Source organism: Anser cygnoides, chromosome 9 (assembly GCF_040182565.1).
Source record: "Anser cygnoides isolate HZ-2024a breed goose chromosome 9, Taihu_goose_T2T_genome, whole genome shotgun sequence".
In the NCBI taxonomy this organism is placed as follows: Eukaryota; Metazoa; Chordata; class Aves; order Anseriformes; family Anatidae; genus Anser; species Anser cygnoides.
The window spans coordinates 9,333,286-9,353,190 of NC_089881.1; the positions used below are offsets into that span (position 1 = coordinate 9,333,286).

General features: G+C 46.9%; 1 protein-coding gene across 6 annotated transcripts; it reads left to right on the forward strand.

Moving 5' to 3' along the window:
* Window positions 1-4: 4 nt before the first annotated feature.
* Window positions 5-19,769, forward strand: SAP130 (Sin3A associated protein 130). Of its 6 annotated transcripts, none has more exons than XR_010833652.1 (22): window positions 5-86; window positions 485-602; window positions 753-988; window positions 1,364-1,522; window positions 2,599-2,710; window positions 4,158-4,282; window positions 5,133-5,257; window positions 5,819-5,969; window positions 6,202-6,292; window positions 6,553-6,657; window positions 7,757-7,898; window positions 8,169-8,290; window positions 10,917-11,219; window positions 12,183-12,360; window positions 13,616-13,720; window positions 14,476-14,837; window positions 16,085-16,333; window positions 16,636-16,761; window positions 17,688-17,791; window positions 18,028-18,160; window positions 18,470-18,583; window positions 18,804-18,828. XR_010833652.1 is itself a non-coding variant. In XM_067002635.1 (21 exons), the coding sequence occupies exons 2-21, from the start codon at window positions 491-493 to the stop codon at window positions 18,960-18,962; spliced, it is 3,180 nt and encodes a 1,059-aa protein (XP_066858736.1). In that variant the 5' UTR covers window positions 5-86; window positions 485-490; the 3' UTR covers window positions 18,963-19,769. The 6 variants fall into 6 exon arrangements, 4 of the variants coding, with proteins under 4 accessions (XP_066858736.1, XP_066858738.1, XP_066858737.1 ...); XR_010833653.1 differs by having other exon boundaries at window positions 18,066-18,160; window positions 18,804-18,821; XM_067002635.1 differs by lacking the exon at window positions 18,028-18,160 and having other exon boundaries at window positions 18,804-19,769.
* Window positions 19,770-19,905: the final 136 nt, after the last annotated feature.

Here is a 19,905-nt window from a genome sequence, read left to right on the forward strand (position 1 = left end):
CAGCCAATCGGCCGAGGGCGGCGGCGGCGGCGGAAGCGAAGCTCGGGGCTCGGTGGCGGCGGGGCCGCGGCGCGGAGCGGGGCCAGGTGGGGCGGCGGGGGGCGGCCGGGGGCGCGGGGGGACCGGAGGCGCGGGGGGACCGGAGGGCCGGGGCCGGGGCCGGGGCGAGCCCACGGCCGACGGCGGTGCTGCGGGCGGGGATGGGGCCGGGGAGTGGGGCCGGGGAGCGGGGCCGTGCCGCGCCGAGCGGGGCCGGGCCAGGCTAGGCCGTGCCGTGCCGCGCAGCCCCAGGCCGGGCGGGGGGTGCGGGCGGCCCCGGCCCCGGCTCCCGCCCCGGCCCCCCTCCGGGAACATCCGGGCTCCGCCGGGCGGCGCGGGGGGGCGGGGCCAGTCGGGGCGCGGAGGGGGGGGGGGGGCGATGGTTCGGGGGGGGCGGGGCCGTGACGCAGCGCGCGCCGTAACGGTAACGGAGCGGTGCCCGCAGGCGGCCATGAGCTCGCAGCAGTTCCCCCGCTCGGGAGCGCCGCCCGCAGCCCTGGGACCAGCGCCGCCGCCCAGCCCCGCCAGCGGCCCCGCGGGGCTCGTCGGGACCCCGGGCACAGGTACGGGGAGGGCCGGGGGCGGGGGGGGGGGGGGGAGGAGGCTCGGCGGGGCGCGGCCCCGTGCCCGCGGTGCCCGCCCGGGGTGCTCGGGAGGCGGGGCGGGGCGGTGTTTGTCTCCCCGCCGTTCCCTCAGCCCCCTCTCTCCCGCAGCGGGCGATGAGCCCGGCCGCGACGCGGAAGCCGCCCCCAGGGAGCACCTGGGCGCCGGGGCGCCGCTGCCCGCCCGGGAGGAGAAGCAGGAGCCGGTGGTGGTGCGGCCCTACCCGCAGGTGCAGATGCTGGCGCAGCACCACCCGGTCCCGCCCGGAGCCCCGGTGACCGTCACGGCGCCGCCGGCGCACCTGAGCCCCGCCGTGCCCCTCTCCTTCTCCGACGGGCTCATGAAGGTAACGGGGGCGCGGGGAGGAAGCGCGTTTGAGATGGGAAAGGGGAGCTGGGTTCTGGTTTATTTCTTCCCTTCCGGTAATTCTGAGATAGCTGCGGCAGTATTTCTGTATTTAATTACTGAAGTGCTGGGTATAACATATAAATGTAAGTCATAGCAAGAGCCTCGCTGCTCTCGGTTCTTACTCTTTCCCTTTGTCCCATGTGAAAATGGAGTGGCTTTAAACAGACAACATCTGTATTTTTCAAACACCTGACTATGCTTATCCTTGGGCAAAGCAGGCTTTCTCTCCAGGCTGTCGCTCACAGAAATGTTCTTTTCAACACCGAGCTGTCACTTGGAGTTGCCAACGCTCCTGCCTTGGTGTTTCTTGCAGCCTCCCTTGAAGCCCACTATGCCCAGCCGGCCCATTGCTCCTGCTCCACCCTCCACTCTCTCGGCTCCCACAAAGGTTCCTGGACAAGTCACTGTCACCATGGAGAGCAACATCCCGCAGGCTCCGACAATTCCTGTGGCAACAATCAGTGGACAACAGGTCTGTTCCTTCTGTTCCAGCTCGCTGCAAGGTCAGATCAATGCTAAAAGCAGGGCTCTTGCAGCAGGAGGGAAGGCAGCAGGCAGACTTCCCCATTCAGTGGCCACTAGTTGTTGATCAGTTGTGCTTGGAGCACTAAACCTCAGCCTCAGTTAGCGCTAGCTCTTTAGAAAGCTGCTGATTTGTTGTAACCATCTGACTGACATAGCACAGTGAGGCTGCAATAGCAGAAACCTATCCAAAAGCTGTTAACGCAGCTGACTCTTTCCTCAAAAGCTCCTGCTGCTTCCCTGTTACTTGGAGCATTCACAGTATAGGCAACCTGTTGGGGTTCATTACTGCAGCGTTCTTTAGCTTTCCTGAGAGCAGACCAGAAGATATCGGTGAGCAGTTCAGTTTTGCAGTGTGTTCTTACTAAACCGCTAGAGACAGAATTTGGGGGGATGGAGGTGTGTGGATAACGATTTAGATTTTTTTTTCCCCTTCTAACTTTGAGTGCAGAGCCAGTCCTTGTAATTTAAAGCTGGTGTGCCAGAAAGCTCATCACTAACCCTCTGAAGTCTCAGGGCTTTGTTGCAAAGTACCCTTAAGTGGATTTGAGTTTGGCTGGCTAAGAATGGGCTGTTATCTTCATGGATATCCATAGGAAGTCCAGCCTTATTAAAAAATAGAATTAATTTGTTGCAGCATTTGCCAGGGTGCCACTATTCTTTTGCCTTTAATAGCAAGGCGGTATGAGTCTGTGCCTTAAGAGTCACTAATGACTGAACGGACATCTCTCAGGTTGACGTGTGCGTGACTGCTGACTGTCATCCATGTGCCAACCAGAAAAATAGGTCTCCAAAATGTGGACATCTTCCATAAACAGCGTCAGCCGTCTTTAGTTTCATCCCATAGAAACATCTCACTGTTTCTCTGCTCACTTGTAATGCATGTAACCTCTCTACACCATGTATTTCTGCAAAATCTCATTTCTGTGTTTGGTTCTCTATATGGTAATGCTGTTAGCGTGGCCATTAATTTTCATTAATGCAGCTTATAGCTTATTCTGGATTTCTTTCTCTTTAACTCTGCAGGGCCATCCCAGTAACTTGCACCATATCATGGCTACCAATGTACAGATGTCTATCATCAGAAGTAGCGCTCCTGGGCCTCCGCTACACATTGGAGCTTCTCACCTGCCCCGAGGTAAAGATCCAGCTGTGCTGTCGCTGCCGTCTGTGCGGGGCCTCTTGGGGGCAGTGCACCTGGCCTTCTCTGAAATTCTCCTTGCTGCTAACACAGCCAGTATTCCAGCTGTTAAGGCTGCTAGCATAAACAGGACCTGAGGCAACTGCTGGCCTTTTAAGCATTATGTTGCCTTCAGTCATTTAAGGCAGCAGTATGTGACAGTTTCTAAAATGCTGGCAGGTGGCAGCACTTGAGTTACTCTACTTCTGTGCTGTTAATAGTGAATGCTAGGGAAATAGGGAAAAACACGCGTTGGTATAGAGTGGGCTGTTGTGCAAAACGTCACGCTCTTGGTAGTAAGCGTTGCTCACCTGTGACCCACCACTTCTCAGTGGCACCTGAGTAGTTAAAGTTCTGAAGCATGTTCTTGTACCCACCTGACACTGGATCTTTCATGAATGCAGTTGCGCATGCTGGTACTTTGTGTGCGTTTGTTTGCCCTCGGGTTTAGTGCTGATGCTAACGGCAGGCTCCTGTCTCCCAGGATTTTGGTTGCTATGGCTTAGAAAACAGATCAGCCCCTTAAAAGAAGCTCTGTGCTCAGCACACTCTCTGATTTCTGATCAGTTTTACTTTTCAAAGGCTTATGGGTTGGATTTCCAGTTCAAGTTTAAACTGATCTGATTTCAAAGTACCATTTATATTTTTATTTCCTTTCATATTAAATACAAAATGTATTCGTAGCTGAACTAAAACATATTCTTGTTCACCTGATTCTTATGTGACAAGAAACACAAAGTTTTTATTTTCATTTAGCATATTTTCTTTGCTCCTGCTCTCTTTCTCTCAGCTTGAATACTACCTTTTGAGGTAATAATTTAAATTAGGGACTCTTACGGAAGCTATGCAGTCCAGTCAATAAAATGATTTCAAGGCCACTTACCTTTCAGAGCTATTTTGTATGATCAGCAGTCAGCAAACCATAGACAAATAAACCACAGTTCTGTCCTGTTGCAGGTTTACAAGCCTTTTTTTTGTTCTTGTTGTTTTGTTTTCCTTCTATTTATTGTGCATGTATTTTTCTTCTGAACTTCAGTAGATGCAGGAAGATTGTTGTTAGTATCGGGTATTAGGCTTATTTACACACTAGCCCACTAATCAAGCTGTTCAAATTATTTGTACTAATTTCCATAGCTTGGAATAGAAGAAGATCAGATTTACAATATGAGGTTATTATAGGGGAATGAGAAGCACTAACAAACACAATTCACTCAAAGTGCCTGCCCTTCCCACATACTTTTGTGGATCTCGAGTATTTTTGTTGCAAGTCGTATTTGTAAACCAAAGTCATCTGAACTGAAATATGTTCAAACTGGAATACGTAGCAGCTAACGTAGGAGCCTGTCTCTGCAGTCGCAGGGGAGCCATTTGGGTATCTGGTATTTTAACACACTTTGTTTCCCAGGTGCAGCGGCTGCTGCAGTGATGTCCAGTTCTAAAGTAACTACAGTCCTGAGACCAGCTTCACAGTTGCCAAACGCAGCTACAGCTCAGCCAGCGGTTCAGCACATCATTCATCAACCAATCCAGGCAGGTAGCAGCCAGGCAGCTCTGCAGAACACTAGCCACCTGCTCCGAATTCTTCCTGGCACCTATTTGTGATGCAGAACCTGTCATTGTGTGTTTCCTGGGATGAGGCTATTGTCAGCTCTTCCAATTCAGTCTTTCATATATCAATTTCTGAAAGCAAGCAGTGAAAAAGTTGCATTAGTCGTGTGGTTTTATTTCCTTTGTAGAGTTGGTACTAGACGTCCTTGTCTGTCTAACTGTTTGCAATGTGCTTACAAATTGAGAAGACGACTTACTATAGATCTACACAAGATTTAGACTCTGAAAGGCCGAATGTGTTATGCAGATGAGGGTTATTCTTAAATAAATGTATTGATGTAGAATAGAAAATCATCTTAATACGCTGCTGTGTATCTCAGCTTATTTACGTGTGTAAGGAAAAAATGTAGGTATCTTCTCTCTGCAGTAGTACTAGTGTTCAAGGTAAGGATCAAGGGTCAAATATCTTTACTTCATGATTTCAGTAAGGACCCCAACGTAATCGTCTTTGACTTCGTGACTATACTTAGTACAGGGTTTATTTCCATTCTGAAGGGAACTGACCTTTGTTTTTTTCTCCTACAAACACTCAAAAGTTCTGCATTATATTCATACATATCTGGTCACTGATTCCCTCTGGTGTACGTGTTTTAAAAAGCAAAATGGATCTTGTAAGGAGCTTGCAGATCAAATCAGAAAGACTGGAAACATCTTAGAATGCCAAAACTGAGTGATACAATCTAGAAAATGCAGTTTTAGTCAAGTAATTCCGAGTTACTCTCTAAATTGTAGAATTTCTTTTCTGATCTCTCTTTTGTATTTGTTTTTGTAGTCTCGTCCGCCTGTGACGACTTCAAGCACTATTCCTCCTGCTGTGGTGGCAACTGTCTCAGCCACAAGAGCTCAGTCCCCTGTCATAACTACAACAGCAGCACATGCTACAGAGTCAACCCTCAGGTAAAGATGCTGAAGGCAAATTCTTTGAAACCTACAGTGCTCTAACTTTACAGAGGCTGCAGGAAGAGGAAACGTGTTAGTCATCACAAGCTGATTATTCTCTGGATGTGGGATGATACAATACAAAAATAGTAATGCTTGCACAGCGTGAATGCTTTCAGTTCTGTGAATAAAAATTACTATAAACGTGAACTGTTGCTCTGCCTTACAAGAAAGAAAAGGCTTAACAAATCAGTTGTGAGCTGCTGCTTCCTGGAAAGCAGAATTTCTCTTTTAGAAGTTGTGGTTAATTCAGCCCATCTTCTTTATGAAGACACAGTGAAAAATGACACACAAATGTTGTAAAGCATCCCTGACAGAAAAAGCTCTTTTTACAGAGCTACTTAGGGTGGATGCGTGATGACAGAACAGGGTAGTTTGAGTTTTGTGTCGCTTTGCCATGAATCTGATAGCAGCACTGCTCTCAGTGAGGAGGAGAACAAAGCCAGGTGTCACTGCACTTTGTCTTTCGGATTCAGTGTCCACAGGGCTGTCTTCATGATTGTTTCTCTTTCTCTCCAGCCGACCCACGCTGTCTATCCAGCAGCACCCGCCTTCTGCAGCTATCAGTATTCAGCGGCCCACGCAGCCGCGGGACACGGCGACTCGCATTACGCTACCGTCTCACCCGGCTATCGGAACGCAGAAGCCACAGCTCCACACCATGGCCCAGGTAGACTGGAAGAGGAGGGGGGAAGCCCTTGGGCTGCTTTCAGGCATCTTTCATTTACATTTGGCTGGATAAGATTAAATTTGGGAAAAGAGTATCGGGTTAGAAATTTCACGTTCTTTACAGTCAGTGCAATGTGATTCCAATCTAAGTAAATATTAAGTCTTAAGGCTTAAATATTAAAAACATACTGGTCTCTTAACTTGAAGCTTTTTTTTCTTTTTTTTTTAAATAGAAAACCATTTTCAGTACTGGTACTCCAGTGGCAGCAGCAACAGTGGCGCCTATTTTAGCAACAAATACCATTGCTTCAGCAACCACAGCTGGTGAGTTCTCATGATGCTATTGTGAGGGAGTTGTTGTTTTTCCTCATTGAAGATGGACCCTAGTTAGTGTTGAGGGAATCTTTCTTTATGGTAAAGACAAAATTTGGATGTGCATGGTCATTGTTCAGGAGATAAATTCCTGAATTCTTCAGGGGGTTGTCCAGGTTGGGTTTTTTGCCCTCTTTATTTGGGTATAGATATACTTGTGTGATTGGGCTCCATAGAGACATCTCGTATGTTGTGTTTTTATTCTTTCTTAGGTTCTGTTTCTCACACCCAAGCACCTACAAGCACTATTGTCACCATGACAATGCCCTCCCATTCTTCCCATGCTACAGCTGTCACAACCTCAAACATCCCAGTTGGTGAGTGATTTTGGTTCCAAGAAGACCGTGTAACTAATGCTTCAATTTTACTGTTTACGTTATCAGTGTTTGTGTATATTGGCAAATTAAGGAGGGGAAGAAAATCAGTACAAGCTGGGAGAAGCTAATTAACAGGTCTGCTGTGGCACAGCTTTTGTTTTTTAACACCAGGAAGAAATAGATGCTCTAGGAGGAATAAGTAATAAAATGGCTCATTAGCTTAATTGAATTTTTAGACAAAGTTGGGTCTTTTGGCATTTCAGAACCTGCATTGTATGTACTAGGAGTTGAAGCTGCTTGGTGATAGAGTATAGCTTTCTTAGATGATTTTTGCAAGTTGCTTCCTATGCTTTTGGAGGCAATAGGGTATAGCCCAGTCAGGTTGTGTTAACGCCTTCACTTGAGGGTAAAACAGCTCAAGTCTAAAAATGTGGAAATTATTTGCCCAGATGTAGAATCTGCCTGAGATGTTTCCAACAGAACTGCTTAAGCTTCCGTTGTTCATCTCCTCCGTTCTCCTGCCCACCTCCTTATGTTCTTGTTCTCTTGAAACTTTTTAATATCTTTCCCTGCTGTAAATTTCCAAGGAGTGAAGTTCCATCTTGATACACCAGTGTTAAGCTTTCGTAGGTGTTTTCTCTCTTTTCTTTGCCTCTATGTATACTTGCCTACCTTTTTTCTCATTTCCCTTGGTCTCTGTCAAGCTTTGCTTTGAAAACTTAGATAAATAAGTTCTTGACAGCAGAAAGGATAGAGCTGATTGTTTAAGAACAAAATATAACTTCAATTGAGTTCTGGAGTAACTCAACCTTCTACCAAATAAAAGTTACATATGCATTTATAATGTCCTTGAATTCTGGTACAAATCAGTTGGGGGTGGGGGGAATGAGGTGGATTTACTTAGTTTCCCATGTTCATTCTTCCTATTGAGGAAATTTGTCATCACTGTGGATAGGACAATACTGGGGAGAGGGGGTACCTTGGGAGCAGGGTTGGGTGTTTGTTTTTTTTTTTTTTAAGAGACCTAGTCTCAACTTTGCAGTGTCTGTACCAACTTTTCCTTTGACTGTTCACTGATTACATGTTTGTCTTTGCACAGCTAAAGTGGTTCCTCAGCAAATCACGCATACTTCTCCCCGCATCCAGTCTGACTATACAGCAGAAAGGAGTAACCTCATACCCCTCTCTAGTCACCGGGCGTCTCCAAACCCAGTAGCAATGGAAACCAGGAATGACAACAGGTGAGGGGATAACATTTCTATGAACCAGGGAGTGTGAGTAGATTCTGAGTGCCTTGCTGCTTTTCTGGGTTAGGATATACAAAAAAAAAAAACATGTGGTTTTGAAAACCTGCGAGGGATTTAGCAGTTTTGAATTAATCATGAGAGTTAATATACTTGATAGCTTATGACAGATGAGATTACAAAGCTTAGGGAGTGGCCCCAAGGCAGGGGTTGAAGATGAACGGTTGAAATGGTGTGTGTGATGCTTGTTCTCTTTGTTGCCTACAGGCAGTCGGTGCCTGTCCAGTTCCAGTACTTCTTACCAACATACCCGCCCTCTGCCTATCCTCTGACTGCACACACCTATACCCCCATCACCAGCTCTGTGTCCACCATTCGCCAGTATCCAGGTAAGAGGAGCTCTGGGGCGAGCCGAGGCTTCGGTGGGTTGTTAGTTCACGTGCAAGCATTAGGGATGGAAGCAGCTACGAGGTTTGTGTGCTTGACTCTGACAGCTTGTCACAAAGTCTTTGACTTCTTGTTGGCTGAAGGGAAAACATAGGCAAGGAGTATTGAACTACTTCAGAGGCTTACTAAGCACAGCTAATAATCATTTTCCCAGGATTTTCACATTTGATATCCAGATATTTTGCCTCTCTTGATCTGATTTCACAGATCAAAACCAGTTCAACTCCTCCAAAACAGATGAGCTCTATATGCATCGTCATTCCCTTATCTTTAAATACGTAGTTTGAGAAACATAAACCAAAAATGGAGAAAACAAGTTGGACTGCAAGCAGTTGTGTTCTATTTAAAAGAACTAGGCAATTAACAGGTTTGAACTGGTGCAGTAGTTTGCAGGTTGGCTCACATTATACATGTTTTTGCCTATATAGTCATTCCAAACTTAAATTACTTGCCTGAGACAAAGCTTGAAGCACTTCTACCTTACTGAGTGGCTTAGGAGAGTTCTCTATGATATGGTAATTCCCACAATCCATAATCTGGATTTTTATGGAGTATATGTGTCTGCTGGTAGCACATTACCCTTGACCGGTACAGAGGGGAGTTGGAAGGACATGGAGGCTGCAGATCCCATTTGCTGAATGGGGAAGTATGCACAGGGAATTGGTGCAGTACTGCGGCCTGTTCTTTGTCATTGAGGTTGGAAATCGTCACTGAAAGTACAGTTGCAAGTCTTGACTATAAGTCCTGTCTGGATTTGAGGTGGGCTTCAGGATGATTAAATGACTTGTGATAGGGACGGGGGGCCTCTCTGTACCTTCCTGCGCTTTGGCTGGAGTTGTTTTAAAGGAGGATATGCAGGTGAGGGGCGCTACTTGGTGTTGGTAGCGGTGACTGAGTGCTTACAGAGCCCCTGATGAAAGCTTTTTTGCATTTCTCCTACACTCAGCTGGTAGGAGGGAGTACAGCAGTGTGCTGCAGGGCATCAGGCAGCAAGGACAGATGTCGGAGGAGTGTCAGTGTTGCCACAGGGACATTGTGCAAGCCCTCAAAGCCGGCTGTCAGGAGTTTCGCTACTGCTAGCATATTGGGCCAATGACAGGATAATACTGACTTCTAAAAAGATGACGTAGCTCACTGACAGAGACATTTTGTTTATCAAATTGGTTGGAAGCATCAGATGACAGTACTAATTAGGGCAGTAACTGATGACACCTCAAAGTGGAGAAGTCTGAGTGTCAGGAGGGACATGAACCCCTGCTGAGGCAGCCACTGGAGGACTTAAAAGCATAGAGCAGACTTGCTAAGATCACTGAGCTCTGAGGAGTACTGCTGTGCTATTTTGAGGAAGGATGTTGAGAAGATCCCGGGCTTTCCAAGGGCTTGGTTGTGTTTACATAGTCTCAAAAATGATTTTGTTGGATAGACAGTCCTGCAACAATTGTTTCACGTAACATGTACTACGAACAGAATTAATACAGAGAAGCCACGTTCAGGGACCTGGTGCTGTATTTCAGGCTTTTGACAGCTGTTTTTAGAGTGACTTGTTAGCACAAGAACTTCTTGTTGAAATCCTGTGACAAAACCAGCTTGGTCTGTGGTGAGAAGGTTCGCTGTTGTTTGCAGGCAAGCCCGCTGTTAGCAAGTTAGCACTTGATTTTACTGTGCTGCTGTAGAAATTGCATTGCTGTTCTGTAACTGAAACTCTGGAGATCCAGGAGCTGCAGGTAGCCCAACATCACTGCTAAGTGCCCCCGGGGAGGAGCGCAGCAGTATGCCCCTCAGTAGATCTGGAAAGATGGAATTGTAGCTGCTCAGAGCTGGAAATCCAAATAAATGAATGGAACTTCCAAGGCAGGCGCATCACTGGGAACGCTGTTCTGCCGCAAAGATTCCACAATCGTTTTAGCTGTGAGATCCAGCCTATAATTGCAAGCCCTGTTCTGAGTCAGATAGGATTGTACTCAAGTTCAGAAGTTTGTCCAGCTGCACAAAGGAAAATTGCTTTGTTTATGTGGCCGGGGAAAGGAGAGAGAGAAGTAGGCCTCATTTTAAGGTACTTACACTTGAGTCTCTGTCTTCTCCACTTGCTTTTGTACAGTCAGTGTTGGTCTTCTAAATGATGCAGTTAGCTCTGTGAAAGACCATCTTTTGAAAAGATGGTTTCTTTCTAAAACTGATTTTGACTTCTAATTTAAGCTGGGAAAACACCAAGTATTGATACTTATAAAGCCTTGCGTAAAAAAGTTAATAAATGCTGTAGTGAGCAAGAATAGTACACAGATTTCTGAGACTGGGTATGGAAATGTAACTTCAACTTAACTTTAAAGTCGATCTTTTCTCTCTTGCAATACGGAATGAAAATAAACAGTAATTTTAAATTCTTCTGGCAGACAACCTGACCTGTCCACTCTCAAATTTACTACTGCTTCAAGCAGGTTGGCAAACTATTTATTTTTTTTTAAAAGAAAAATAGTCTTTGAGAGTAAATACTGGAGTGAAAGTGGGCGGGGGGGGGAACCACAGCAACCCGCGGTTGGAGTGACGAGGTGTCTGTGTTGCTGCTCGCAGTGTCCGCCCAGGCGCCCAACTCGGCCATCACGGCTCAGACTGGCGTCGGGGTGGCCTCCACCGTGCACCTCAACCCCATGCAGCTGATGACCGTGGACGCCTCTCACGCCCGGCACATCCAGGGCATCCAGCCGGCGCCAATCGGCGCCCAAGGGATCCAGCCAGCACCGATTGGCGCACAGGGGATCCAGCCGGCGCCGATCGGCACGCAGGGACTGCACCCAGCTGCACCGATCGGCACGCAGGGACTGCAGCCAGCACCAATCGGCGCCCAGCAGCCCCAGGCCGACCCCAAGACCTCGGGTGAGTGTCCACAGCACCGAGCCTCCAGCCCAGCGAGCCCCCAGGCGGCGGGACGTGACCCCATGGTCTGTAACCGCCCCGGCAGGGTCTGCGTCCCAGGGCAGGTGCAAAGTGCGTGCGTCCCAGTGCTCCCCTGGAGAACACTTCTTACCTCAGGGAATGGCATTCTTTCCGAAGCGCACCAGGGAGAGCTGCGGAGGGGGTTGGATAGGTTATTTCAGCAGGAAAAAGAATGGCAGTGCCTGAGCTTAAATGGTTCCTTCAATAAGGCCCTGTGGGGAGAGCCATTTAAGAGTAGATGATGCTTACTGAACTGCTCCAGCTGTGCGTTAGATCACACGAGCAATTAAAACATGGCTAGGTGCCTTCAGCGGTCTGTAAATTGGTCTTGGACTGTGATGAAAACATACTTCATGAAAAATGATCGGCCTGACGAAGTCCCGGTGACTTGCTGAAGCAAGGGAACACGGCAGCCAAGCCGTGCGCTGTTTGCTGTGCCGGTGGAGGTGTCGCATGCAGCTGCCCAGGTGCTCAGCACCAGCTGGTTGGCCGGGCGGGCTTTGGCGGAAGGTCAGAACACAAACACAGCTCACAGTGCTCACCTACAAGTTGCCACGTTGGCCAGGAGTTGTCCAGTTGCCAGGAGTGTTAGCCAGTTGACCCACCTGTGTTGGTGATCTCCGTAGCAATTTCTGTTTCTTCGGGACGATACATTTCTGTAGCAACAGCTGTGAGACCGGGTATTTTCCTTCTACCTGGCAGCTGGTCTAGTTACCAAATTGCTTATAGTGAAGGTACTGGTCACGAAGTAGTGTGAAAGCACTGCTGTTAAAGATTGAGGGAGTCAAAGGAGCACAGACAGCGTGTGCTCTGCAGGCGCCTCCTTTGTCATCACACTTCCTTAAGTAACTGCTGCTTTTCCTTGTCTGTTCTCTCTCCCATGTCAATGCCTGTCCTCCCCAGCAGTAGTCTTGGCGGATGGAGCCACCATTGTAGCCAATCCTATTAGCAACACGTTCAATACAGCTTCTGCAGCAACTACAGTTGTTCAAACCCACAGCCAGAGTGCCAGTGCCAGTGCCCCAGCCCAGGGCTCTTCCCCACGCCCAAGCATCCTCCGGAAGAAACCAACTACAGATGGGTGAGTGGGATTGAAGGTGACACACAAATGATACTTCTGTGCGATCCAGTCCGGCTAAATGGAATCGTTTTCTGCAGATAAGAAAAGTTCTAGCAGGTTATTCAGTCAGCGGTGGTTGTGAGTAACCTGCTGATCTGTGAAACGTGTTTTCTTCTCCCCCGGGGCAAGCTATCGTTTCCTCTTACTCTCAGTAATAAGATGTCTCCAGCTCTTGCAAGTGACCTTTTGAAGGAAAGTGTTTTTTATTAATCTAAGCCAGAAAGTCTCAAATCCAAACAGCTCAATCTACTAAAATTAGAAATCTGTGCTTTGATTTCAGTGCTTTTCTTGGGAGAATCTGTGGATGGGTAGTAAGGACAGGATTAGTACCCTGCTGTGAAAACTGATTGGGAAAAAAAAGGTGGGGGAAGTAACTTAAGCCAGAGAACACAAAATATTTTCAGAGTTTGGTTTTTAAATGTCTGAATAAAGAGGCAGGAGACAGCATTAAAATTAACAATCCATTTCCTCCTGACTAATAACTGAAAATGCTGGGAACTGATGTGTCCTATGAGACTAAAATTGCTTTCTTTTTATTTATTTGGGTGGAAACCTTTTTCTAAGACAGGAAAGCTGCAGGCTGTAAAACTGAAGCGTAAATGAGAGAAGCAGAGGTAGATCACTGAAGAATTTTTCTATTTGAGAGGCTGACTGTTTTTGGACAACAGTTTCACTTTCAGCACTGCAGGAGATAGAACAGCCTCTAAAATGCTTTTCTGCATGCAGCACTGTGCTGTCTAACATCCCTGTTCAGGGTCTGGAGATCTTGGAGTCAGGCTTTGACACAGCCTAGTCCAACTAAGCGAAGCAGCTGCCTGGCTGAGCGCTGTGGAGTTCCAGATAGTTTGCTCAGACCTGTGACAGCAGTGGAGGGCACTGATGTGGCCAGACCTCTCTTTTTTTCCCAACACCTGGAGCCTGGCAGTCTCAGTAACGTGCCCTGACTGGCAGGATGAAAGTAAGACTGGCATTTCTGGAGGAGTCCCAAATGTGAGGGAGACTGGGCCAGATAACTAACCTGTTATCTTTAAAGAAAGTAAAACTCAAAGACTAATTCGGTTCAAAGCCGAGACTCTTTCGGTAGCAGACCGGTTATATCTGTGTCGTTGCACTCAGCTTAACTCCTCTCCTGCTTTTTGGGTCGATTCCTTTGCTCTCAGTGGTATTTATCTTTGTATCAGAGGGGTGGGAATTTAGATCTGTCCATGTCTTACAGGCTGGCAGTCCGGAAAAGCTTAATTCCACCTCAGCCACCTGAAGTAGCTAGCACGCGTGTGGAGAATACTATGCGGAGCACATCTGGATCACCAAGGCCTGCTGGGTAAGACTTCAAGACAGCCAGCTGCATTGTACCGGTTTTATTGTGTGTGTTTGACTTGTGGTGGTTGGGTATTGAAGCGTGTTCTCTTGTGAAATTTATTTTGTATTTGTCCGTGTGACAACTTCGAACAGCCTTGAGTAACTCCGCTATTGTGAAGCTGAGGCAGGAACCTTTTGAATGATGTGCTTAGGAGCTTTCAAGAGGTGGGAGGGACATGACACAAAAAATATCATGCTGTGTTAAAGACTGTGCCTTAAAGATTTTTTCTAGAATTCTTGGGATTTAATCCTAAAGAAAGTTAAATGGATCTTCTACCCTGTTTCAGTGGTCATGTCCAGTTGCTTTATAACTCATCGTTTTAAAACTCCTAGCCACAGTGGGAACTCCCACAAAGCGGATGAGGGGCAGTACAGCTTTGGGTAGAAGTTCTTCTTGTTTGCACTGTGAAAGTGTCGTGCTCCTTTTTAGAGTGTTTGGAAGCTATCTGGAATTAGTCACGAGATTTACTTGTACACTGCGTGGAAGAAAACAGCATCCAAAACAAAGGGTTAGAGGGTACAAGGGGGGAAGAAAATGTGTTGGAGACGATGACACCTTCCGCTGTCACTGCACTCGTTACTGAGCCAGGTGTTATTTACCGGCGCAGGAAAGCATAAGTAGTCTGAATCCGGCTTGGCTCAATCACTTTGTGCTAGAAGGCCATGACTGCGATGCCGTTAACTTCACTTTGTTGTGCTTGTTTTCCAATTTCACAGTGCCAAGCCCAAACCCGAAATTCACGTGTCCATGGCCGCTCCGGTCACGGTGTCTATGGAGGCAGTGTCTAACCAGGGCAGCGAGCAGCCCACCATTGCGGTGCCCCCTTCCTCCCAGCAGCCCCCCTCAGCCATCCCAACGATCATCGCAGCAGCCAGCCCCACCGCACAGCCCGCAGCAGCTCTGTCCACCATTCCAGGAGCCGTCCCAGCTGCTCCACCGACTTCTACCACAATTGTGGCTGCACCTGCTCCTCCATCCACCATGAGCGGTGCCCTTTCAGCAGTCCTGGGGCCTGCAGTACCAGAGATAAAAATCAAAGAGGAAGTAGAACCCATGGACATTATGCGACCAGTATCTGGTAGGTTGCTGTTAAGCATCAAGTTTTTTCTCTTGTTCTTGAGACAGTGGAGAACTTAGGATTTCAACACAACCATCCTGAAAATAAAATTGCATCTCTTTCGTGGCAGCACATAACACAAGTCAGAGAGTTCCTTTATACTTTCTTTCTCACTGTTGTCTTCCCTTCCCACTGCTTTCCAGTAGAGAATAGGGACATGGTTTAGGCGATGTGATCAAGGTATGAAGTGCTATATGAATAGAGTATGAAGTCTTAGTGGCCCAGTAAATGGAATAGAAAGCAAAGATTTGGTTGACAGTTAAGCTGAAACTTCAGATCAGCTTCTAACTCCTAGGAAGAAAGGGCATTGCAATGTCTGAGTTGGTTCCTGTTTCAAATATTAAGAATTGCAGGGTAGCAACTTGGTGAGTGCATTTTTTTTTCCCCAGAGTTCTTCTTTGCCTTCTCCTTAACCTCCTGTGAAATCACTCAATGTGGGCACTGTTCGGCATTTGTTCTTGTTCAAATGATCCAGTTCCAAAGAGTCTGTGCGAATTGCTTGCTCAAAACGCGGTCATCAGTAGTGCCAATATAATACAAATCAGTACAGTTAATTTTGGTTAAGAGATCTCATCCCAGAAATTCTGCTGTGGATTATGCAGCACATTTGTCTCAGTCACGGCTGATTGAGTTTTTCCCTGCAAATGTCAAGGAGTATTCCCTCCAGCTACCTGCCGCTCTGCTGCCAGCCTGAGAGGCCGTTGGTGTGTGCAGTAACCTGCTGACGCGGTGCTGTTGACTTGGCAGTACGAGAACTCTTGGGAGGAGAGTACTGCAGTCCCGAGTTGACTGCATCTGACTCTATACTTGCATTGCAAAGGGAACACATTTGCTATTGACTGATCCGTGCTTTGAACATCCATTCAAAGATGTCGTCTTCACAGTACTATTAGCACAGATTCCTTTTTGTAGCATTCAACTCCATAGGTTTTGAAAAAGAAGGAACCGAGTAAGAACTGTCTGCTCTCATTCTTTATGTCCTTCTCCGTGTCCGTAAGGATCTTAGGGTATAAGCATTGTCCTAATGACTGGTCCTGGCTTAGTATCTGCCCTTGTACAGGCGTGGAGCTGAGGCGCATCTACAGTGGAATGCGCGCTCCTCACAATGCACTGAAACAGCAAATAGTGGTGGAGATGGCATTCAGGCAATGCCAGTGTTACCTTTATGCTGCTGATAGCTTGACTTCTTTTCCTTTCTTTCTTCTCAGCAGTCCCTCCTTTGAGTACAAGTACTGTCTCTCCGTCTTTGGCATTGCTGGCCAACAACCTTTCAATGCCTCCAAGCGATTTGCCACCTGGTGCCTCCCCAAGGAAGAAACCCCGCAAGCAGCAGCATGTCATCTCCACAGAGGAAGGGGACATGATGGAAACAAATAGTACTGATGATGAGAAATCCACTGCCAAAAGTTTGCTGGTGAAGGCAGAGAAGCGCAAGTCTCCTCCAAAGGAATATATAGGTAATGTCATCTCTGCTGACTTCTTTTCCTCCCCTATGCAAATGTCTGTACTCTTTCTTCCCCTTTTCTCATGGCAATCTGTCATTCTCCTGCTTCCAAAATGTAACTAATACAGAATCCAACTATCTGATCCTCAATGCTTTCTAGATAGTGATGTTCAGGGGAAGCAACCTTTTTGAAAATGCAGAGTATCAATTTGTATGAGGTAGTGCTTCCTCATCTCTTGCAGTTACTGTCATGTTGATCTCCCGCTTTCACCTGCCTAACGATAATAATGCAGTTATTCCTGAATGCTTTTCTAGATGAGGAGGGTGTGAGGTACGTCCCTGTGCGCCCAAGGCCGCCTATCACACTGCTTCGTCATTACCGCAATCCCTGGAAAGCTGCTTACCACCACTTCCAGAGATACAGCGATGTCCGCGTGAAAGGTCAGTCTGCAGCTCTGACCGGACACTCAGGCGTGCGGGGCGAGCGGCTTCAGCGTACTTGGTGACAGTGTCTGAAAAACACTCCTGGCTCCTCCACATTGATGAGCAATACCACAGAAATTGCTTTCCTTGCAGTTGGGGAAAAACAAGTGATCAAGTGAGCTCATGGCTTCATTAGCTAGCTGTTGCCTGAATCTCTCTCAAAACAGGGAAGACAGAAAGGAAGGACCCTATATAGAATTAGACAATTTTGTCTAATTGTCTAAGATCGTACGTTTATTGAGAAATGTATTTATTTAGAAGGATAGAAACTTACTAAAGAAAGGAATTCTTAAATGATATGCTATGGTGATACGCTCTGGTTTAGTTTTCAGATCTTACTACCTAACAAACCTGCCAATTTAATAAAAAAAAAATCTAGGTTTTGCGTAACAAGTGTTTTGAACTAACAGATGGGCCTTGTGGGCTTTTAAATCTCTTTTGCTCTATTAAGAGGAAAATTGAGATCAGATACGGTTTTTTAGGCTGTTTAGCTCACCTTAGACTCTTTAAGTAGATGTCTTTTTTGCAACTGTCTAAAGACATCAAGGAGGGAGTGGATATGTATTTCAGTGGGATGGGATGGACCACTCACTCTGCCATATAGGATACTTGAAACAGTGCTACATTTTTGAAAAAAAAGGAAAACACTCCTCAACAGTGAAAAGAAAAATTCTGGAAATACATTTAACCTGTTAAAGAGCGAGAGCAGCCTTCAGATATGGGGCAGGTGGGCAGCTATTTTCCTGCCCCAATCAAAATGTTGCTTATTTCTGCTTACTAGGACGTGTAAAAAGCAGAAGCTAGGCTAAAGTTTTTGTTTGAGAACAGAGGCCTGGTGAATTTGTGAAATTTGAGTAACCGAAGTTTGCATTTCTTGGTGACAGAAGAGAAGAAAGCAATGCTACAGGAGATTGCCAATCAGAAGGGTGTATCCTGTCGTGCACAAGGGTGGAAGGTCCATCTCTGTGCGGCACAGCTGCTACAGCTGGTAGGTGAAGGGGACTCGCCTGCTACCTACAGCACGGGGGAACACGGAGTTGTGTAAGACAGGGTGTTTTTACAAACTCAGTACATGCTCATCTGACACTGGGATACCATAAGCTGGTGTGTAGTGCCCAAAGGGAGTGGGATGCGCTTTCCCCTTTCTCAGGAATGTGGCATAAGTGGCTTGGAAACTTAGTGTTGATTTTGCTCCAGACATAAGAGCTGATGTATTTTGTACAGATGATCAAAATTGGCAACTCCCTCCTGCTGATGCACAGGTCTGAAGAAGCGTCTGTTTGGGATGGTGCGGCTGATCTGAGGAGGCAGCACTGATCCACATTCCTGGATGCTTCTGTTTCAGGTTGGGGGTGAGGTAGGTGCTCTGCATTCTAGCACCAAACTCCCCAAAACCTCTGCATTCCTGGAATAGTATTGTGAGAGAGAGGGGAAACAGTTCTGGTTAGGTTCCATACTTGTTCAGAAGTGGAGCAATCCTGTAAATAGGATGTTAGTACGAATGAATAGTGCCACACTTGACATCAGAGGCTCCATCTTCTGAATTACTAACATGAGCAGCTGAGAGGGGAACAGATTATCGTCATCTCTGTGTAGATTTCTTAATGTGGGCAAACGTTTTCTGGCCTAGTGGCGAACCTTTTCATGAAGTGCTAATGTCTTTTAGACCAACCTGGAGCATGACGTGTATGAGAGGCTGACTGCCCTACAGGAGGGACTCATTCCCAAGAAAAAGGCAGCGACTGATGATGACTTGCATCGAATCAATGAACTCATACAGGTAGGTTCCCGTGGCCTCTCAGCCCAAAAGAATTGTTCTAGCCTTAATTACAAAATATCCTGCTGTGTTTAATGAGTGCTAAAGCTGGCTTGAAATAAATAAATAAATCAGAGAGGTACTCTTTCTGTGTTTGAAGCATCATCGGTTAAAGGTGGTGTTACAAAAGGAAGAGCGATTGTTTAGACTGGATGCTGTTAATGACGGTAGTATTTCATTTCAGGGGAATATGCAGAGGTGTAAACTTGTGATGGATCAAATCAATGAGGCTCGAGACTCGATGCTGAAGGTCTTGGATCACAAGGATCGTGTTCTGAAGCTTCTAAACAAGAACGGAACTGTCAAGAAGGTATCCAAATTAAAGCGAAAGGAGAAGGTCTAAAGCCAGAATAATGACTCTGGAAATGGAGAACGTGTACAGAATGGAGTTGGAACCTTTTGTAGTTTGGGTTTATTTCTAAGAAGAGCAGAAGAGCATCTGAATAAAACGGATGAGTTTAGGGAACAGCTGGCAACAGGTGGACACGTGAAGCCTCGTGACCTGAAGGGATTGTCAGTGATCTGTCATAATGAACAACACTTTCTCTCAGGCTCATCCTTTTTTTTTTTTTTTTTTTTTTAATTTTTGCGGTCCCATTTGTTTAACCCTCCTGATGTGTCAGTGCCTACTAATTGGAACTAGTGCTGCAGTGTGTGGTGGACAGTGCTTTCCTTCTGTGCTGCAACTTAGGGGTTAAGTATCCACCGGGTGCGTGAACAGCTGTAGTAGATTCTGCAGGAGACATCAAGAAGAACCAAACCCAGACAGCCCTGCTCTGAAGCACTGAGAGTGACACTGCTTTCAGTGACCCCGTTCAGTTCTTGTTCTTCTGACCTTCCAGTGTCCGAAGTAGCCTTCTTAAGCCAGTGCCACCGCGCTGGGAGATCTGCCACGTTCAGAATCTCCCATGGTTCACAAGTCCTAGCTGTCAATTTGAGAAACAAAGAGGAAAAAAAAAATGGGGGGGGGAAATCATTTCAAAGTGATTTTTGTAGTGTCCGTGTGTGTGTGTCCATGTTGGTGTTCTGGGATACTTGTTCTGAAGTACCTCTTGCGGCAGAGTACTTCCTGTAGCTGGTGTAACGTTAACTGTATGTACCACATACATCTGAAAACATTAATAAAGGACGTGGGCGTTTTTGTATGTGAGCAGTTTGTACAGCTTTGTACTCCTGAGACGGTTAAACCTGGAACCTCGCCCCCAAAGCTTTGCAAGAGGCCTGCTGGGGAGGGGAAAGGAGGCTGGGAGGCGGTCAGCCGGGTGTGCTGCGCTGGGGCAGGGAGC